The following is a 20254-nucleotide window of genomic DNA, read 5'->3' on the forward strand; positions in this document are numbered from 1 at the left end:
AATTTTATTTTCCATGCATGTAAGGAGTGAAATATTCTGCCAAGTAGTTGAAAACAGTGTATCCATTTCAAAGTCATAAGTAATGAAGTTATATTTTTAATGTTTTCTCTGTATCCCTGCAAGTTATTCATCCCTTGACATTTAGCTTAGTTAATAAATGCCTCTTTATTTGAATTTTCTTGTAATATTAAGCTAACTATACATCTTGAAATTGCTGTATGTAGTGAGGATAGGATGATATGACCAAGAAATTTAAAAAAAAAAATGTTAAAGACCACCCATCTTCAAAAATAAGAGGATATGAGAGTGCAATACCAGCATGGAGAGAAGCTTTGAATTTTGGAAGAATCATGGATTAATTAGTTGTCTTGAGTAACTCATTACTCTCAGTTTACTTACTGGATATTTCATTACCAAGGAAGAAAGATCGTTTAGAAATTCAGGACAGCAGACTGAGCTAGGAAAATAAATTAGAGAATCATCATTTTAAAATTGAAAAACAAGTTATAGGCATAGATGACATGACCCAGGGAGAGTATGCTGAGTAGGAGAAGAAAAGAGTTGAGGAAGAAACCTAATGAAAGACACAAAAGAAACTACAAAATAAATGGGCAGAGAATGTCAAAAAGGGAGTTCTGATCCACAGCATCAAAGCTCTCTATGAGGTCAAATGAGATGGAATGTATAAAGGGCCACTGGGGGCCGGCCCGGTGGTGCACTGGATAGTGCGCCGCTTGGGAAGCGCGGCAGCGCTCCCGCCCGAGGGTTCGGATCCCACATACAGACTGGTTCCCGCTCACTGGCTGAGCGAGGGGCGGGCGCAGCACCGAGGGTTGCGATCCCGTTGCCGGTCCCCGGTCCGGTACGGGGGCAACACTGAGGGTTGCGATCCGTTGCCGGACACGGAAAAAGACAAAAGACAAAAAAAAAAAAAGGGTCACTGGATACTGTTCCAAGTATAGCTTCTAGAGAGCACAAGCCCATGACATGATGTCACTTTGGAGTTATGGCTACTAATGCCTGGATCAAACATACCGAATATAGTCAATATAGTGTTCTGAGATATTTAATAACCAAATTGAATTGGTCTTTTGATATTTTGATCAACTGGGCAAGTGGTTAAGATGTCTAGAACTAAACAAAATCACTGGCCCCACAAAGATACATTTCAAGGTGAGTTTAGATCAACTACAAAGTAGGTTAAACTAATTTATAAACCTAACTCTGAAATTGAATGTAAAAGTGACAAGACAGCCCATGATATGCCGGAATTACTGTTTTTGGCTATCTTTATGACTTCTCCCTTGAATTACAGAACCAGTTTTGGCTGGAGCACATGAAAATATTTCTAAAGGACTGGCTAAATCAAACGTGCTTAGTTTACATATGTGTACTTAATTATTTTTTATTTCCACAGACATTGCAAGAGGCCAAAATCAACACTAGACTTGATAGTGAGAAGAGAGAGAATATAGAAGGATGTAAGAAATTTGCAAGGGAAGATGAGGCAGGAGGAGGAAAAGAGGCATGCACCAGAGTGGTGGGAAAATACAGAACTTCTGCTCTGTTCGTGAGCCAAGCCAAGGTCAATCACATGACAACAAAAGAGGCAGCTGATGGGACATGCACACACATACACAAACACACATGCACACACAGTCTCTTGAAGCAGGCCAGAGTTCATAATCTGAGTGGAAAACACCAGTTGACTAAGTTTGCCTTTAGCCTCTGATTATTGGCTAGGTTCAAAAGTCGGTATCTTTCTTGTCTATAACTATTTGGTTCTTACAAGGCAAACATACATTTTCCAGCTCTGAACTGAATGGGATTCTCTGTATCAAGTTGCAACATAATGCCATCTATGGTGAAAATAGCACAAGAATGAGATAAAAATTACACTAAATGCATTAAAACTTTTGCATTCTGTATCAATGAGCAAAATATACCAGTTTCCTACCAAGACAAACTCTGGCAAAAAATAGTTTATGGCTAGTCACTGCTTACTATTGTTGGCAGGAAGGAATCAAAAGAAATGGGAAGTGCTGGGGTTCCTCCTCCTGTATTTTTTTCGTAACTTTTTCTATCTCCAAGCCTAGCTTTGAAGCTAGCACTATTACTCCAGGTTGGTTTCATATGATTCTGCTCCATCACTTCGTTGCATTGACATTGAAACCTGACAGATCTTTCTTCCCTTGGTGGTCAGGCTTCAGCTTCTGGAACTCGTAACCAGAGAGCAAGCCTCACAGCCCAGGCAACATTGTCATGTGCATAGTCGGGTGTTCCTGCTTCATCTGGCCAGCCACAGAGCTTCTGAATGAATGCGCATGCGTGTACATGTGTGCGCATGGGTGCTTTGGCTTTGAAGGTGGCCTCCCACCTCTGTTGGTTACAGAAGATAAAGTTCTAATAACTTTAAACATCATTTTTTTTCAACAAATACTCATAAACCTAGTTATAGAATTGTCGGTCTTTCCCTATACATGGAACTGAGTCTCATTTCATTGATCTGTCCTTTTGGGAAGCATTATGGTCCTGTATTTGACACTAAAACTTTTCAACGGCTTCATGGTGGCCTACTTGTTCTTTCCATGTTCTGATTCAGATAAATCCATATGAATGTAGACAGTTCACCTCATATTCAGAGACATGTTAATTAGCCTTCATAATTGCCATTGTGCTTGGTGTTTTAATGCCATATGCCTTTCTTGAATGCAATTACTCAAAATACTTATTAAATACCTACTTTGTGCAAGGCACACTGGGGTGGGACGCTAAAAATGTACAAAACTTGACTCTTGCTTTCAAGAAACATGACATAATATGGGAAATAGAATGATACACAAAGAACAACAAAGTGATATGTGATAAGTATCTGGAACAACACAACACAGATTTCACAGTAGGGAGAGAATTCCTTCCAGTTCACTTCCATGGTGGGAGAGTGTAGGATTTGAGCTGGGCTTGAGGTTAGACGACGTAGCTCTAGGTAAAAATGGAGAGGAGGGAAGACCATCTAAGTGGAAGCACAATCAGAGAAAAGAAGGCAAGAGAGTAAAAAACGAAGTTAAAAGAGAAAGAAATAAAGCTTTACTAATGTCTGCTATGCTTTCTGGCTTCAGCGCCTTCCTGTATTCTGTATTTCTGACCATGCTTGACTGGTCCTAGGGAAGAGCATGAATTGCACCGCCCAGAGGGGGGACCACAGGGCCTTTGCTCAGCCTTCACTTCTCAGCACACTGTAACTCAGGGCAGTCTGTTTGTAACAGGGGAAGCAAATTTGGGGATGAGATAGCTTACCTAGTTTAAACTAACCTTCGTGGTATAGACCTGTACTTCATGATACAGACCTGTACAGGATTTCTACAGAAGCTAACAGCAGAAGGTAACACTAATAATGCAAGCCCAGGGAAAGGGACAGAGAGGGGGAATGTAACTGCTTTTCAGAAGAAACTCATGCAGTGAAGGGAGCTTTTGGAAAACGGCCCCATTTTTTTGTGATTTTATTGTGAAAAAAGATGTAAACATGTAACCTACCAAGACTATTATACCTCTATACTTCACCTCGGAAATAACTTTTTCTCATCTATTTAAAAATCTCCTAAGTGAAGCATTTCAGTAGATTTTGAAGATATTTATTAAAAATGTAAAACTAAAACACCTAAAATGTTCATTCATTTACACTTTGAATGAACAAGTGATTGACATTAGGACAGACATAAATTTTCTAGGCAAATTGAATCAAAAAACTGTGCATGATCAGTGGGGGAGATTTAATAGACTAGTATCACGCTTCAACACGCCAAGCCAATGATGTGTTTCTTCCATCTGTATCTACATATCTTTTAGGGACATTTTTTTTTTTAAATTAAGCCATAACTGTCATTTAGAACTAAATACCAAAATAAACCAAGCTTAAAGCCAGACCTCCAAATTACTGATCTCAATGCCAAGATTTCTCAGAAATAATGTTTTATGAACATTAAGTCAAATTACACATTAAATATAGTTCTGTTTCATTATCATTCTATCCTTTTACATTTGTCTTTTAATGTCTATAAACATTTAAATAGCACTACATGTAGATAATTTGTAAATAAATAAATATACACGTATGTATAAATACATCTATACACATATATGTATATATAAATGTTAATAGTGCATGCTGAATTTTTTCAATTGATAGGAGTACACTATAAAAAAAATGTTTAAAAACTATTGGCTTAGATCAGAGATCAGCAAACCTTTTTGTAAAAGGCCAGATAGCATACATTTTTTAATTTATGAGACATACAATTTCTGTCATAATTACTCAGCTCTGGCATCAAAGTGTAAAAACGGCTCTTGATGATATAGGCATGGTTGTGTTCTCATAAAACTTTATTTACAAAAACAGGGAGTGGGCTGGATTTGGCTCACAGACCATAGTTTGCCAATCCCTGGCTTAGATAACTGAAGCTCTTTGTTAATCTACAGAACACCCTAAAAAAGCTTCTGTATTAAAAAGAAAACAGGCATGGGAACTTAAAGACCTGAGTCAGTCCTGATTTTGTAATTACCTTTATGAGTCATTTCACCTCTTAGACCCCAGATTAGATTACCTTGTATAAAATGTGGAGCTTGAATTCAAAATAACCTCCAAAATTCCTCCTAGTTGTTTTGTAATTACCTTTATGAGTCATTTCACCTCTTAGACCCCAGATTACCTTGTATAAAATGTGGAGCTTGAATTCAAAATAACCTCCAAAATTCCTCCTAGTTCTATTAATCTGTGATCCTACCATCTCACCAAATTGCCACAGCAGTGGATCTCAGCCTCTGATTCGGAAGCAAAATAAGTGAAAATCCCATTTAACTCTGTGTGGACAAAGTGAGTGCATGAAGGTGGCAAGAATAAAAAAGGACAGAAATTCCATTCTGAAAAATGGAAAGGCACAGCTTATTGCGCTTGAGGGATTCTCCACAGCGCTACTGTTCTAAATGATTGTAGGATTTGCTGAACTGAAGTCCCCTCTTGCAGCTAAGATTTATGGAGCCCTTGATATTGGGTAGCTGGCCCTAATTTCTTTTATTTCTATAAAGCTGCAGAGTGAGATGAAACACCTGGAGTGGAGACTGAAACTAGAAAATCCTCCGCATGTGCTGCCTTTTAAGGCCTCCTTTCCATGAGGCCCTGGCCTTTGGAAGAAGCCCTCTCCTTAAACTTCGCCAAATGGTCGGCCTGCTCTTCCCAGTTGCATCTGGCATTCCTGCTGAATGCGCCAAGCACAACTGGAGCTTCACTAATGCCCTTCGTGCCTTCCAAGCCCTAGCCAGACTGAATTGTTTGCTTTTCCATGGCCATATTTCCTGACTCTGCAACCTTGCTGTTTGAGCTCTCTGCATGTGGGAAGGTTCTCTTCCATCCCCCCAGCTCCCAATCCTAGCCATCCTAAAAGATCCAGCTCAAATACCACTTTCTCCATGAAGCCTTCTCTGATCCTTTAGAAAGAATTGTCTTCTTCCTCCTCTAAACTTTAAATCACTTTATGAGTTTCCTATAATATTTACCACATTCTGCCTACTATGACATTTTCACACGTCTTAGCTTCCCTGCCAGATTATAAATTCCTTTCAGGGGGTTAATTCATCTTGGTCTCCACCCCCAATGGCTTGAAAAGAGTAAATGTTGAGTAGTATCTGTTGAATAGACTACACCAGCCACCTGGTGTCAGTTTTCATGTCAGAGCAGCAACCAGTACCAACCAGCAGCCCACCTCCCCAAATTAAGACTCTGCCCCGATAGCTGGCACATCGCCCCCCACCTCCTCCTCAGAATTTAGGCCCCTCATGCAGCCCCCTTTGCTACTCAGAGCTCACTACTCTGATGTCCCTTCTGAATTGAACTATCCTCCCCTTAAAGTCTAGGTTCCACATGGATCTGTGGCTTGGTTGGGGAAAGGAATGTACAAAAGATTAGAAACCCATAAGCCAATGCCAGTGCTGTAACTTTGTCATTTTTAACTGTAATTTTTAGAGTAAAGTCAGTTATCTCCACTAATGAAGCACTTCCCCCTCTACTAGGTAACAATTTTAAGGAATTAGGGATTGCATTGATATCTAGTCAGAAGACAGTATAAGCCTTATTGGTTAATAATCTCACCAATAGATTAGGGTGAAAATCCTATCCCTTGTTGGAACAGAAATCTGCTGGTACAGGACAGGTACCCGAGAGTCATTTAAGTTCAAGAATGTCTCTAATGCCCATGCCTCCCTCTTTCCAGAGCCCTGGTCCTCTGAGTCTTAAGCTGTTGGTGATGCTAACTTAATTAGCACACATAAATGTGGGTGCTTAGTTAGTTAGTATCATCCTGTTAAAATATTTACATTTTTATAAGTCTTCTATTTACTCAAAGGGAGTCTTTGAGCATGGTTTTATTTGGTTTGGTTTGGTCAGACTGGCTTTTTACCAAATCACAACAAATACTCATAGATGTCTGCTTTTCTCCCTCCACATTGAGCAGACCCTGTCTTAGGTACGGTTTCCACTGATTTAGGAAGATGACCCACCAAAAGCAGAGCAGACTCCTTCACTTCCTTTCCCAACAGTAGGGAGGTTGGATCTATTTGCAGTGGTTGGCCGCCAAGTCCCCTGCAAGGATAAATGTTCTTTCCAGAGGGCCAAACATCCAGGATTTGGCCCTTCATTTTCCATTTCCTGTCTCCACTCAAGGTTTGTCTTTCTACTTGCTCCCACTTGTAAACAAAACTCTGCAATTCTAGCACACAGAGGGTAGGGATGAGCCGACTGGACGGAACATAAGTTTGTGTGACAGCTCTGGAGTGCGGGAGGTAGGAATCGCCCCCCACCATGCTTTCTTGTTAGAATAACAGTCACTTCTTTCACTAGCAGTGTTAGAAGCAATGCCCCAAGGTCATAGCAAGAGATGAGGGCCGCAAGAGGGGGGAAAGACGGGAGGCTGTGCCACTCGGGTGGAAAGGAGGACTGGGGAGGAGGAAATGATGAGTAAATCTTTTTCCAACTAAGAAAAATGAGAGTGGAAGCAGAAAAGCTCCAGAGGGCATTTTGGGGGGAGGGAAAGGTCATAAAAGGCCTGTTACGAAAATCCATTACCCATGAATTTCTCCACATTAAGCACTGTCTGTCTAAAGAGGATGCTGAGGATCCACTCAGCTGACACGGGATATGTGACTGGTCTTAGTGGCATCCACATGCCGTCTTCCATTTCTGTCGGCATGTCTGGTCTCCACATTAAGCACTGTCTGTCTAAAGAGGATGCTGAGGATCCACTCAGCTGACACAGGATATGTGACTGGTCTTAGTGGCATCCACATGCCGTCTTCCATTTCTGTCGGCATGTCTGGAATACCACTTTCCCTTATAGGGATTCCCTGTAATTAGTCACAGGTTTATAATCTCCATTTAAGGACATCTTGTTTTCATTTTTGCAATCACTTCATTTTTTTTTGTCAGATGTTTACCAATGTGATAGCGGTCCTGTGATTTGAAGCTCAATCATGTGAAATGATGGACTTTTGTACCACGTTGTACAAATATTTCAAATTTGGGGATAAGACTTGAATTTCCAGATCACTCTAATTAACTTAAAATGGGTCCATCTAAAATAAGATGTACCTAAAATGAGTTCATATTATTTACATTTGAAGATGGAAATGGAAATTTGTCTCTAAGGGATGAACTGTCTGGATATGAGAAGAATTTGCTTGTTTATATATACCTGTGGTCAGATGTAGTGCATCCAAATCAGCCAGTGGAAATACAGGAATCTCCCTGCATCCTGCTCTGAGCAGGTGTTGGTTATATATCCAGGTGCAGACCTCTATGCAAGGAAAAGAACTGGCAACCTGTAGTGTGGTCATCCATAGACACCTGGGTCTGAATTGTTTTTCCATGATTTTTCTTTTAAAAAAATTGAATAAGCCCGAAGTTTATTGTCCACATCTTCTATCCACATTAAAGCAAGATTGTCCTTTAATACTAGGGTACTTCAAAAAGTTCATGGAAAAATAGAATTAAAAGATAATATGAATCTTTCCATGATGACCCCTCATAGATACAACAGAAAATAGCCTCGAGTCAAATTTTACTTTTGGCTGACAGCATTAAAAAAACCTAAGTTCATTAAGGATCATATTCAATTAAGGTTTATTAGACACATAACCCTAGGGTGGGGGTGAAGAAAAGGTAACATTATGAAAACACATGTTGTAATTGGGCTCATCTCTATTAGCCACATTTTATACCAGTTGATCTTAAATAAGGATGGAAAGAGAGAAATGTTTGGTTATTTTATTTTCATTATCTTACCAGCCACTTTAACATTGCTCTTACTCCTTTTCTTCATTTTAACCAAAGTTTAACTCAAGTAACCAGGTGAGGAGCAATATATATCTTCTCTACCAACCCTCTCTTTCCATACCTACCCTTTGTAAACATCGATAAATTAAAAAGTGAATGTTTGTATCTGAGCAAGCTTATTGTTTTAATAGGGTGGGGTAGGTGGGTTGGTGCAAATTTAGTACTGTTTGTGACCAAAGAACTAGATTTTAGTTTATCTTAGGAAATTGTCATGGAATTCCTCTACAGTCTGTATTTAATGGGTTTGGCAGATGTGTTCTTTCTTTAAAAATAAATGTGAGAAAAATAACTATTCCATAAAAAAGCAAATCCCTTTTATTTATTTATTCATTTTATTTCCACTGAATATCATAAACCATTTATAGACTTTTTAAAAGAAAATGGCACCAATTGAATAAGAAGTTAGACATTTGTCCCATCTGAACTATAATCTCAAGAAATGTTGGAAACCCCTGTACTTCATCTATCATTATAAACTACAGTTATTCATATAAACATAGATGACTCTCAAAAGCATAATGGTGTGTGAAAGAATCTAATCACAGAAGGCACACAGTATTATTGCATAAAGTTTTTCAAAGGCAAAATTAAAAAATGTATTATTTAGGGGTGCATACCATGGTGGTAAAACTACAAAGAAAAGAAAGAGAATAATTCAAGTATCCTAAAATTCAGGCTAGTGGTTATTTGGAGACATTTAAAAGGAGACAGAGAGGGACTGAAGAGGGGCACATGAGGATCCCTAAAGTGCTGATTCTTTTTAAGTCGGGTAGTAGGTGCATGATAGAGTTTGGATGTGTTGTCCCCACCAAAACTCATGTGGAAATCTGATCCCTAATGTGGCAGTGCTGGAAGCTCTTTGAGCCATGGGGGTGGATCCCTCATGAATGGATTAATGCTCTCCCTAGGTGGGGAGATTAATGAGTGAGATCTCACTCTATTAGTTCCCGCAAGAGCTGGTTGTTTAAAAGACCCTGCACCTCCTCTCTGTCTCTCTCACTTCCTCTCGCCATGTGATCTGCTTGTACCCACCAGCTGCCTGCCACTTTCCACCATGAGTAGAAGCAGCCTGAGGCCCATGCCAGATGCAGCTGTCCCAGAATCGTAAGCCAAATAAACCTCCTTTCCTTATAAATTACCCAATCTCAAGTATTTCTGTTATAGCAATACAATATGGACTAAGATAGTGCATAAGTGTTTGTTTTATTATTATTCTTTAAAGTGGTCACATACTGTACACACATTTGTAGGTAAAATATAATTCATGAAAAAAGTCTTCTTAATTTAAAATAATGAACCCCACAATTAGAATCCATCATTTTTAAATTTCCTGTGGCTGTGTGCATTGATTCAGAAATCAACCTCTCAGCCTGAGGATCTGCCTGCTCTGGGGCAGGATCATCCTGAGAACCATCCTCCTTTAACTTAGAGTCAAATCAGAAGTCCCAGTACTCCCCCTGTGTCTTCTAACCATACATGATCAATCAGACCTGATCTGTTTGTTAGACAGGACAGTGCAGTCATGATGATGCTAAGAATCAGCCTGCTATGATACGTGTAGACACAAGGAGAAGAGGTTCTTTTTTCACTGTTTAATGTTTCTTTCTACCCTGCCCTGCAGCACATTTCCCCAGTCATGGTCAGTGGTTATAGAAACTCGTGTGATTATGGGATATCACCATTGTATAAAGCAAATGGTAGACTGGAGATGATAACTTGTGAGGACATATGTAAGAACACAAAAGTTTGCAAGCTCACAGTGTTTTATTATTGAGAACCCAAATGTATGGTCAGTATGCAAACTCTAGTGACTTGTGAGTGTGTACGAGGTAGATGTATGGGAAGACGGGGTGGGAAAAGGCCTTATGGTGAAGTGGGACATACTTCTCTTCTGGATAATTTTCTTCAAAATCACATGTCCTCTTGCATGCCTTTACCCCAATAAAAGGCACAGCACTGATACAGCAGTGAACCCTACAATGAAATAATACAGCACATTTTTACCTTCCCTACCACCAAAAAATAAAATTTTCTTCTAAATCAAGGGGGCTTTCTTTCAGTCTATCCTATGTTAATTACTAACAACCCAATTGACTATTGGCTATTCATCAATTTCTAAACGTATTCTGACCTGAAAAATGTTTTTATTTTCTTGATTTTTTTTTCTCCATTGTAATTTTTAATGCCTTTCTTTTAAGGACTCCAAGGGAAAAAAAAAAGCAGAGTTGGACTCTATGTGCATTAAATGAAACCACAACATTTTGCAGACACCACATATAAACAAAATCATATTTAAGAGCATGGAATGTTTCTATAAACTTCTTTTAACTTTCAAACATACAATAAATCTGCAGGGCAAATGTGACTCATTTCAGTAGCTTAGGATTTTCCCTCCTGATCACAGCATGGCCTGAGATTCTGCGAAGAGTGTTTGAGCAATTTACAGAGCTGATTGGATATGTTTGGAGAATCTGCTTGCATTTCATATTATGAAAGAAAATCACTGGGGTTTTTTGGTACATGAAAGAGAGTAATGAAAGTATGTGTGAGTCATTTTGCTTCAAAATAGTTGATGAGCATATTTTCAACCCACATGAGGTTTTAACTCTTTAAGTTGGATCCCATATTAAAACCCAGGTTAAGACAGTGACACTGGCAGAATCAATGATAATGGGAATCAGAGAAATGTTATTGACAAAAGTCATCCTTGTTGGCGGCTATGAGCCCTAGGTTCTTTCTCCTGGGTGTGGCCTGCGTGGGGACTGTACAGCTGCAGAAAGCTGGGGGCAGGATGGTGCTCTGGATCGAGTGTCTTAGTTACAAGCCTGAAATCTCCTTCAACCAACACCACTTTCTCTCAAATGACTTGCTACACGAAAGTGGAAGTACAGTGGGACGCAGAGAGATCAGAGCTGATCTTGGGGCCCAAACAACTATCTACAGCCCTATAAGTTATATATACAAAAAAAGGCAAACCTCTGTAGGATTCATTCTTTCAGGTGGCGAATTTATTCGATCTATTGGAATTTTAGGTGCAGCATCTTTTTTAAAATATAGGAAAGTGGTAGCAACAATTAAGGAAAAGAGAGACTTGGAAACCTTGTCTGAATGGGATCTTCCTTAAGTCTTTCATAACTGGGCCTCATTATAGTGTCTTGAACCTTTTTTTTTTTTTTCCTCCGAGGCTTTTCTCACTTAACCTGTGGGTCTGCATTTGTGTTTGTGCACATGTGTGCTTACCAAGCACAGGGAATGTTGAAACACAAAAGGGTTTGATGGTGACAAGTCAAAGTCTATTCAGTGGCATTCTTGTGATAACTTTCAACACATCGGTGGTTCCCTGGCAGTGATGTTTTTGAAAGAAATTTCCAAATTCATATCCACACCAAGCCTTTTCAGTAGTCTGATAAATAATTGTCTCATGTATAAAAGACTGTTTTCCAAATGTGTATAGATGTGCAGTTTATAAGTTACAGATTCCTTTTTATGCGTTATTAAGTTCACAGATATATTATAGAACATTTTATTAATTAATGAATAACAAAAGTATAAGCAATTGTCATAACATATTAATTTTTTTCTTGATATTTTAAAAGAATCCTCATTTTTAAAATGTTAGTAACCACTGCTATACAAGACACAGAAAATTAAGTCTTTTCTCTGATCCTATCAGTTAGCAGTGGACTATCTTAAAGTATGTTGATCCAACGTGGTAATTTGAAATGATAGAATGTGGGCATGCAAATTGGAACTACAACTGTGAAGGGCAATTTGATAGAATCTTTGAAATTTAAACAAACACATGCTATTTTACTTCTCAATATGCAAATTGAAACAACGCATGCATTGTGTTCCCTAGAGAAACACATGCATTGTATGCAACAGGAAAGAATGGAAGAAAACCCAAAATGTCTATCTATAGGAGAATGGTTAAATAAACTATGGGATCCTATCCAGTAGATGATAAAATAAGGTATGCCTTAGTGAACTGATTTTCACAAGTTATCAAACATTATTATACATTTTTAATTGCAAAATGATAGCTATATCATATATACCATGTATATAAAAAATATAGAATAGCAAGATTGCAGATTCAAACTTGATTAACTCTTTGGTTATCCAGTTAATTACTCATAGCAGCACCATGATTATCAACATAAAATAAGTAAATCTGTACTCACTATAGACTTAACTATACTTCTTTTTCATTCTCTCTGAGTCTTTAATGCTCCTAAACATGTAATAAAATCAGCCCCTCTCCCTAAAAGTGGTTATTATTTTTTTCTCATTCAATTTTTAAACATGGCTTCCTGGTAAGAGATCTTGTTCTGTTAATAAAATACTATTGCCAGCATTTTACTTGAAAAATTTAAGGATGATGTCCTACATTCTCAAATAAGAAAACAGCAAAATGGAAAACAGACAAAATGAAAGGAAATAAGACCAACATTCTTCAAACTGTGGGGAACACGGGGTAAAAACAAAACAAAACAACCGATATAGTAGATGAGATTAGAATGGGAATTTTGCAAGTGTTGCACACGTCTTGAGAAACACTTGATGAGAAGGTGGGGCAAGGGGGACCCTGGGACAAAAGGACAACTCATGCCGTGCTCCAGTGTGTCACTGGGGAAGCTTCTGCCAGATCCTCTTTCTCTCATTTGCTTCAGACCCTGGCCCATCCCAGTGTAAAGACAGTGAGACCTCAATGATTCTCTCATTTGCCACATCTATAATACTTTCATTTTTTTTTTTGAACTTTCTATCTAAAAGGCACTTCTGTAACATGGTTACCTTGTTACTTGAATCTGCTGAGGTAGCAGAGCCCTGGTGTCAAAGACTTAAAATGTCTTTGGTGTGAAAGCCACTGCATTACAAGAGAGTTTTCTCGTTGCACAGGACTGTTTTTTCTTATCATCTAACCCCAGGGCCTTTAAGCAATTGTTCTGGGAATGGAAGAAAAGCCAGTCCTCTCTACTTTTTCATACCACTGACGTAATCAAATAACATCATGTAATTATTGTGGACTTTTAAGATTGTTTGTGTTCAGTCATAGGTGTGTGCACACGTGCACACACACATATAAATACACAATAGCCTACCTCTTTTTCTCACAGATATCTGATGAGCCATTTTGCTGTCAGCAACATTGACCTTCCTACAGAAAGGCTGATTATACCTTTCTGCAAGTGTTTGTGCCAAGAGATGAACAAAAGTAGTTATCAAGAAACAAGGCAGAATATTCCATAGTAAACCCTTTTAGGACCAGCGTGGGTGGAAAGCTCATGGATTCTGGTCAATCAAACATTTTATTTAACGGAGAGTTGCTTTATAGATCATTTGTGGATTACCATTTAAAAAAAAAAACAAACAAATCACAGTGAAACGTATTTGATTAAAACTCTGCTAGACATAGTTCAGTCTTTCTCAGATGATTCAGAGGAACATCGGGACCCCACACTGCTCCTGAATCATCTGGGAACATCGGTTGTCTTTGAACTGTAGAATATGAGCAGACTGGTTAATATCAGCATCTGTTGAATTTTCACAGAAAGAACAAATGTACTGTTATGCTTTTATACAGTCCAGTGGCTGGTTAGGTATGATTTTTACTAAATCTGGTGTGGAGAGTCAGAAATGTTAACATTTTGTCTTTCATTGAAGCATGAGGCAGAGTCTGTGCTATCGTTTGGGTATATTAAGGATCCTCTGTATTTGTCTGTCTTTTTGGACAAATTCTTCTTTGTGGTGAAATTAACACTCTCATGCATTCCTGGTGTTATGTACTTTTCTAGAGAGCAATTTGTCAATGCATATCAAAAGCCTTTAAAATGAGCATACTCTTAAACTCAGAAATTCTAACTTCTGAGACGTTTTCCTATATAAATAATTGAACAAATGGTAAAAGTGTGTCTGTAATGATGTTCTTTGCCAATACTTTTCTAGAGAGCAATTTGTCAATGCATATCAAAAGCCTTTAAAATGAGCATACTCTTAAACTCAGAAATTCTAACTTCTGAGAAGTTTTCCTATATAAATAATTGAACAAATGGTAAAAGTGTGTCTGTAATGATGTTCTTTGCCACATTGTTTATACATAAGCATAAAGTTTGAAAAAATCTTAAATGTCCATCAATAGAAAATTGGTTAAATAGATTATAATGCATCCATATAATTAGTATGTGTATATAATAAATAGAATGCCATGTTGCTGTTGAAATTGTATTTTGCTAATATGTTTAAATAGTCATAAGTCAGTAACTTTTTTCCATCCAAGCTTACCAGAAGTCACCAGTTACCTAACAATAAAACATCATATATAAGGTAAATTAAAGAAACTGTTTATGAAATGATGTGTTTAATGTGATCCCACTTTAGAAAAAAATGAAAATATCTATGCCTGCATAGGAAGATGTCTGGTAGAGGATATCAAATATTCATCATGTTCATATCTGGGTAGTGTGATCCTAGAGAGCTGATTTTTACTTACTTCTTTATACATTTTGTATTGTCTGGTTTTAAAAAATAATAAGTGTATGGTACTTTAAGAATAAGAAAAACAGTTGTGTCTTTCTAATTTTGAAAGAAAAAGTAATAATAAAACCTGTGGTAATAGTATGAAAGGTAGGTTGCTGTGGGAGAAGCCTAGAACCTAAGAAACTACTGTTTTCTTTGCACGCTGAGGGCTAAAGCAGGGAGTCTCACAGTTGAAGAATTTCTGCACGTATGAAGTCATTTGGCATGAACACAATATCACTTATAAAGTATGGAGTCAACTGATAAGTTATTGAACCAGCAACTGGGCATGTTACGATTAAAAATGCCATGAAATCATTTTGGCTCTTTTTTTGTTCTTAACCTTGTAAACAATTTGAATACATTTCTTTATTAGCAGTAATAAAAGATAGAAATCTGGCTCTGGTCACTGTGTATCTTAGAAAAGGGGCTACCCATGGAGAGTGATTGTCTATAAATTTTAAGCTGCACTAAGAGAAGAATTAGAAGAGTTAGTGGAGATGATCTGTTTGTTAGGTCACTTCTCCAGTGAGAAATCGAAAATGGAGAATGGTTAAGAGTGACCTGGCATGGCTGGCAAATCTAGTTTGTGTCAGAGGTAAAAGCCAGCAACATCCAGCCATGAAGCACGTTGGGGAAGTGGGAGGAGGAAGACGGTAGCGTCTCCAAAGTTTCAAGTATAGTGGGAAATTAAGGGCTTAAAATTAGATTCCATTAAGAGGAGGAAGGAGTTTTGCTTTTAGTATAGGGATGTCCCATGTGCAGCTTTCACGCCTCTTGCTTGTCTTGGAAGAGGAAGGCCCCAAGTAATAGCCATGACCTCATGGCTGATCCAGAGATGTAGAGGAGCAAATTAAGACTTTCTGATTAATTAGCTTGGGAAGTAGTCATTAAGGGCTCATTCTCCCCGCTGTGGTTAAATCTGTCTACAGAGAAATAAGCCAAGAATCTGAAGGTCAAAGCCAAACCACCGGGAAGGGCTTTTGACTGCAAACTACAATGTGACTGAATTAGAAAGGAACATTCAAAGCATGTCATGTTGTCATCTCAAACTCAACAAGTCTAAAATTGAGCTCATCTTTCCTCACAAAGCAGCTCCTTAATTGAACTTTCCTAACACAACGAAATATTGCACTGTAGAACATTCTGCATAACACATCCATTATTTCATTTAATGACAAACTCTACGGACAAGGAAATTTAACTCAGGTTAATCAAAGGGCTGCAAGTTAGTGAGAGGCCAGTTTTAGAAACCAGGTTTTCCGAGTCCTAATCTAGTCATCTATTAACTATATCTCACTGCCCTTCTCTCCATATTTGTGGAAATAAACCAGTCGGTTTTATAGAATTACTAAGTGACACTTTATTTATATTGGCATTTGAGTATTGCACACTAGCAGACTTCAGTAAGTATGAAGTCAGATTTCCTGACATAGCAAAGACCAAACCAACCAGTCTTCAGAATTGTTAGTCTTGCTTTTCATAAGATACCGAAGTGAGAAAACATTCATGGCATTCTTATTATTAAAGTTACAAAATGACACAGGTGAAATAAAGGACTGGATCTAAGCCTGAAAATGCTTAGATTTAAACCTAAAAATGTTTTAGGTTTGTAAATCTAACATGAGCCATTATCAGCCACATTAGGTTTGTATTATTGGTATAAATTCTATGGTTCTGTTGTTTTGTTTTCTTTAATCTGCAAATTATTTGGCAAAGCCAAATATTTATATAAGAATTATAAGCTTGTTCTAGAGATCTGCCATACAACATTGTGCCTAGAGTTAATACTGTATTATACACTTAAAAATTTGTTAAGAGGGTAGATCACATGTTAACTGTTCTTATCACAATTTAAAAAAATTATTAGTGTGAATCATTTACATACTAAATTTCTATTTGTAGATAGGAAGTAACATTGTAATAAAAACACTTTAACTCTCCAGTGTAAAAAGCAGCCCACTGCATGATCTTCATCTCCATCCTCAACCCATTGTGACCCATCAAAGCAGCTTACCTCCAGGCCAGCCAGCACTACCCACGCCTTCCTGACAATCTGTATCTCAATCCACATCACATCTTCAAAAATAGCCGAGTTACCACGCAGGCCATTTCCTCTTGAGTTTAAGCATCTGCAGTTCCCTAGCCCCAATTCTTTATTTGGGAATAAGTATTAGTGGAAATGAATCTGGCATAGTGATACCATATAATTGTATAATTATTGGTATATAATTATTGGTTGTATAATTTCTCCAAATAAGCAAATGAAACTATAAAAGCTAAATAACATATATACATGTGAAGCCCTCTGTGTCTCTTCTGTCTAATCAAACACCTGTGGGCTGCTGTGATGTGCCCAGCATGTGCGTGCTAGGATACTAAAAGCATATTTTAGAGCAAAAGAGGGGGCCTTAGAGAGAGCTGCCACCCCTTCAAAATGCAGTGACTCTGAAGCCTCCTACCAATCATCAGTCACACCTTTTTCTCCACTGAAAAGGAATTGAAGGGAAACACAAAATCCAAAGATGATATCCTGCTCCTGCTTTCAATTAGCAATTTGGGCTTATTAACTCTGAAGTCCTGGTTTGGTCAAATAACATGATTCTTTTCTGATCTTTGTGACAGTATCTACACAAATAATTCACACAACGTGCTGAATCCTTTGTAAGTGTTTTGATTATTTGTGGTTCGATACTTGGGATTTCTGTTTCTAAATCTTACATGCTGATAATCAGCTTAGTAAAGAAATCTACATACGCTAAACTAGTCTCTGGAGGCAGCCTGCTTCTGTGTGGATTTTTTAGATTAAGTTGTTATTTGATCATTTGTAAATTATCCTCTGCAGCTAATGCTTTTCAAATTTTTGAGAACTTGTTTGAAAACTAGCTAAGTGGGTCTCTAAACTGAAGGAACCAAACCATCCTTTTAGACCAATGTGGTTCATGAAGTAAAGTTCAGAAAAGGGCTCAGGGCTGTTCCTGCCAAGAACTTGGTGAAGACAGTTGACAGCTGGCGTGCTCAGGAACTTGTCTTTGTAACGTTGCAGAATCGCCTACCAGAGAAATGATGATGATGAAGAAGAGGCGGCCCGGGAACGGCGCCGCCGAGCCCGACAGGAAAGGCTGCGGCAGAAACAAGAGGAAGAGTCCTTCGGACAGGTGACCGACCAGGTGGAGGTCAATGCCCAGAACAGGTACTGTCCTCTTCGGAACGGAGAATTTCTAAGCCGTGTCTTAGCCCGTCTGTTGAACGGAATTTGGCAGGCAAAGCATTCTCCTCTCAGCCCAACTCAGCCCTTTTTCAGTGGATCTAACTTGTTTAATTATTTTTTGGCCATTTTAGGCAACTAATCAGATTGACAGCCAATCTGATTTAGACATTAGGACACCACTATTTCTGTCTGTCTGCTCCCATTCCACACCCAAATGTACCCCAGATGAAGGCTTTTATTTTATTTTATAATCTAGGATTTTTAAAATTTACTAAATATGGTGGATTATACCTTTAAGTAAGAAAAAGTGTTTACATTTATTCTGTAGGATATTGCTATCTGTTTTGAACTGATGATTTATTAGTTTAGGAGTCCCCCATGCCTATCAGTGACACTTGAATTTTTAAAATAGGCATGAATGGCAAATGTCTTCTTTTTCCTAATATAAAGTCTGAATCAATATTCCCTGATCACTATACGTAATATTCAGCAAGATGCAGAATCCTGCTGAATGTAGGCATGAATGGCAAATGTCTTCTTTTTCCTAATATAAAGCCTGAATCAATATTCCCTGATCACTATACGTAATATTCAGCAAGATGCAGAATCCTGCTGAATTTAATGTGATTATTCAAACACGCTTAATGAGTTTACCACCACATTTTTTCTCTTCAAGCCCTGGTAGAAATCAGGGAAGTTGAGAATGCCTAATAGGTTCAACTTCTTCAAAAAGAGCATTTGCAACAGAAATAGGGTCACAGAGATCATTATGCTAATGGTTAGTATATACTCCAAGTTCTAGAAAAGATGAGGCTATTTTGGAGGAATAAAGGGAGAAAAATAATTTTAACTTTGAACTAGGGACTGATTAAATAGAATGAAACCACTATATAAGTTTTTGCGTGTGGTTTGGGTTTTAGTTTGTTTTGTTTTGTATGTGTTGGGACGTGGCTGTTGCTAGTTTCTTTAATTCAGTCTGTTTAGAAAGTTCTGAAGGGAAAGGATCCTGGGTTAAAGGATCTTTAACCCAAGTTTAAGAGTGAATCAGAAGGTTTCTGAAAGCAGTCTTGAAAATGCTGGCAGACAGGACAAATTCAATCAGGAAGTTGCTGGTTAGGTGGAGAAATAGAGACCTTGTCCCTTAGTAAGTACCTTCTAACTGGGGAGGAAGCACAGCAAAGGGGAGCCAAGTGTAATCTCTGGGGTTTACTAACTGGCTTTGAATCCTAATTTGGCCTTTCACAGTGTTTCTCCACTTAAACGGGAATAAAAATTATACCATTCTCCTAATAATGTTGTTAAACTAAAACGAGATAATAGTGCATATAAAATGCACAGCATTTCGCTCATAGTAAGCACTCAATAAAACTTTCACTGTTGTGAGAATCTTACAGAAGGAGCATAGCATAGTCAGTCATTGCCTTCTCTGTTTTTAAGCCAAGGGAGAAAGGACAGAAGGAGTTTTAAAGGAGGCATTTTGAGGCCTTTCCTGAAGGTAGTTATTAGTGAGTAGTTCACAATGGCTTAAAAAGTGACTAGTGGTCTATAGTTTTCTTGCTGTTAAAATCTTGCTTCTACTTGTGTTTTTCTTCTGTTTTCCCATTTTTTTATTAGTTATTTCATGGTGTTGATTGAATTCAAAATTCTATTTTTTCTTTTTTTAGAAATATATATTCAGGTCTGAGAATATGTGATTTAACTCTGATACATTAGTTAACCACAAAAAGAATGAATCTTCTTGGGGCTAAACAACTCCAACATCACTGATGATTGCTGTCATGATTTATAGATGGAAAGGTTCAATATAGTTTGTTAGTTTCTTAGCTTAAGAGTACTTTAGGGCCGGCCCGGCGGCGCACTGGATAGTGCGCCGCTTGGGAAGCGCGGCAGCGCTCCCACCCGAGGGGTCGGATCCCACATACAGACCGGTTCCCGCTCACTGGCTGAGCGAGGCACGGGAGCAACGCCTAGGGTTGCAGTCCCGTTGCCGGTCCCCGGTCCGGTACGGGGGCAACACTGAGGGTTGCGATCTGTTGCCGGACACGGAAAAAGACAAAAAGACAAAAAAAAAAAAAAAAAAGAGTACTTTAAACAGGCTAGCACTTTGGAATTTTGGTACCTTTTAAAAATTGTTAGAATTCAGT

The 20254-nt window shown here is 38.2% G+C and overlaps 1 protein-coding gene across 1 annotated transcript in view; it reads left to right on the plus strand.

Annotated features, from left to right (window-relative positions):
• CALD1 (caldesmon 1) overlaps positions 1 to 20254 on the plus strand; it is a 189075-nt gene that overhangs the window by 137209 nt on the left and 31612 nt on the right. Inside the window, exon 4 of the mRNA XM_008574173.1 lies at positions 17946 to 18092. Within this exon, the coding sequence (XP_008572395.1) occupies positions 17946 to 18092 (147 nt within the window). The remainder of the gene's footprint in view (positions 1 to 17945; positions 18093 to 20254) is intronic.

This window comes from Galeopterus variegatus, unplaced genomic scaffold (assembly GCF_000696425.1).
Source record: "Galeopterus variegatus unplaced genomic scaffold, G_variegatus-3.0.2 Scaffold1008, whole genome shotgun sequence".
Classification (NCBI taxonomy): Eukaryota; Metazoa; Chordata; class Mammalia; order Dermoptera; family Cynocephalidae; genus Galeopterus; species Galeopterus variegatus.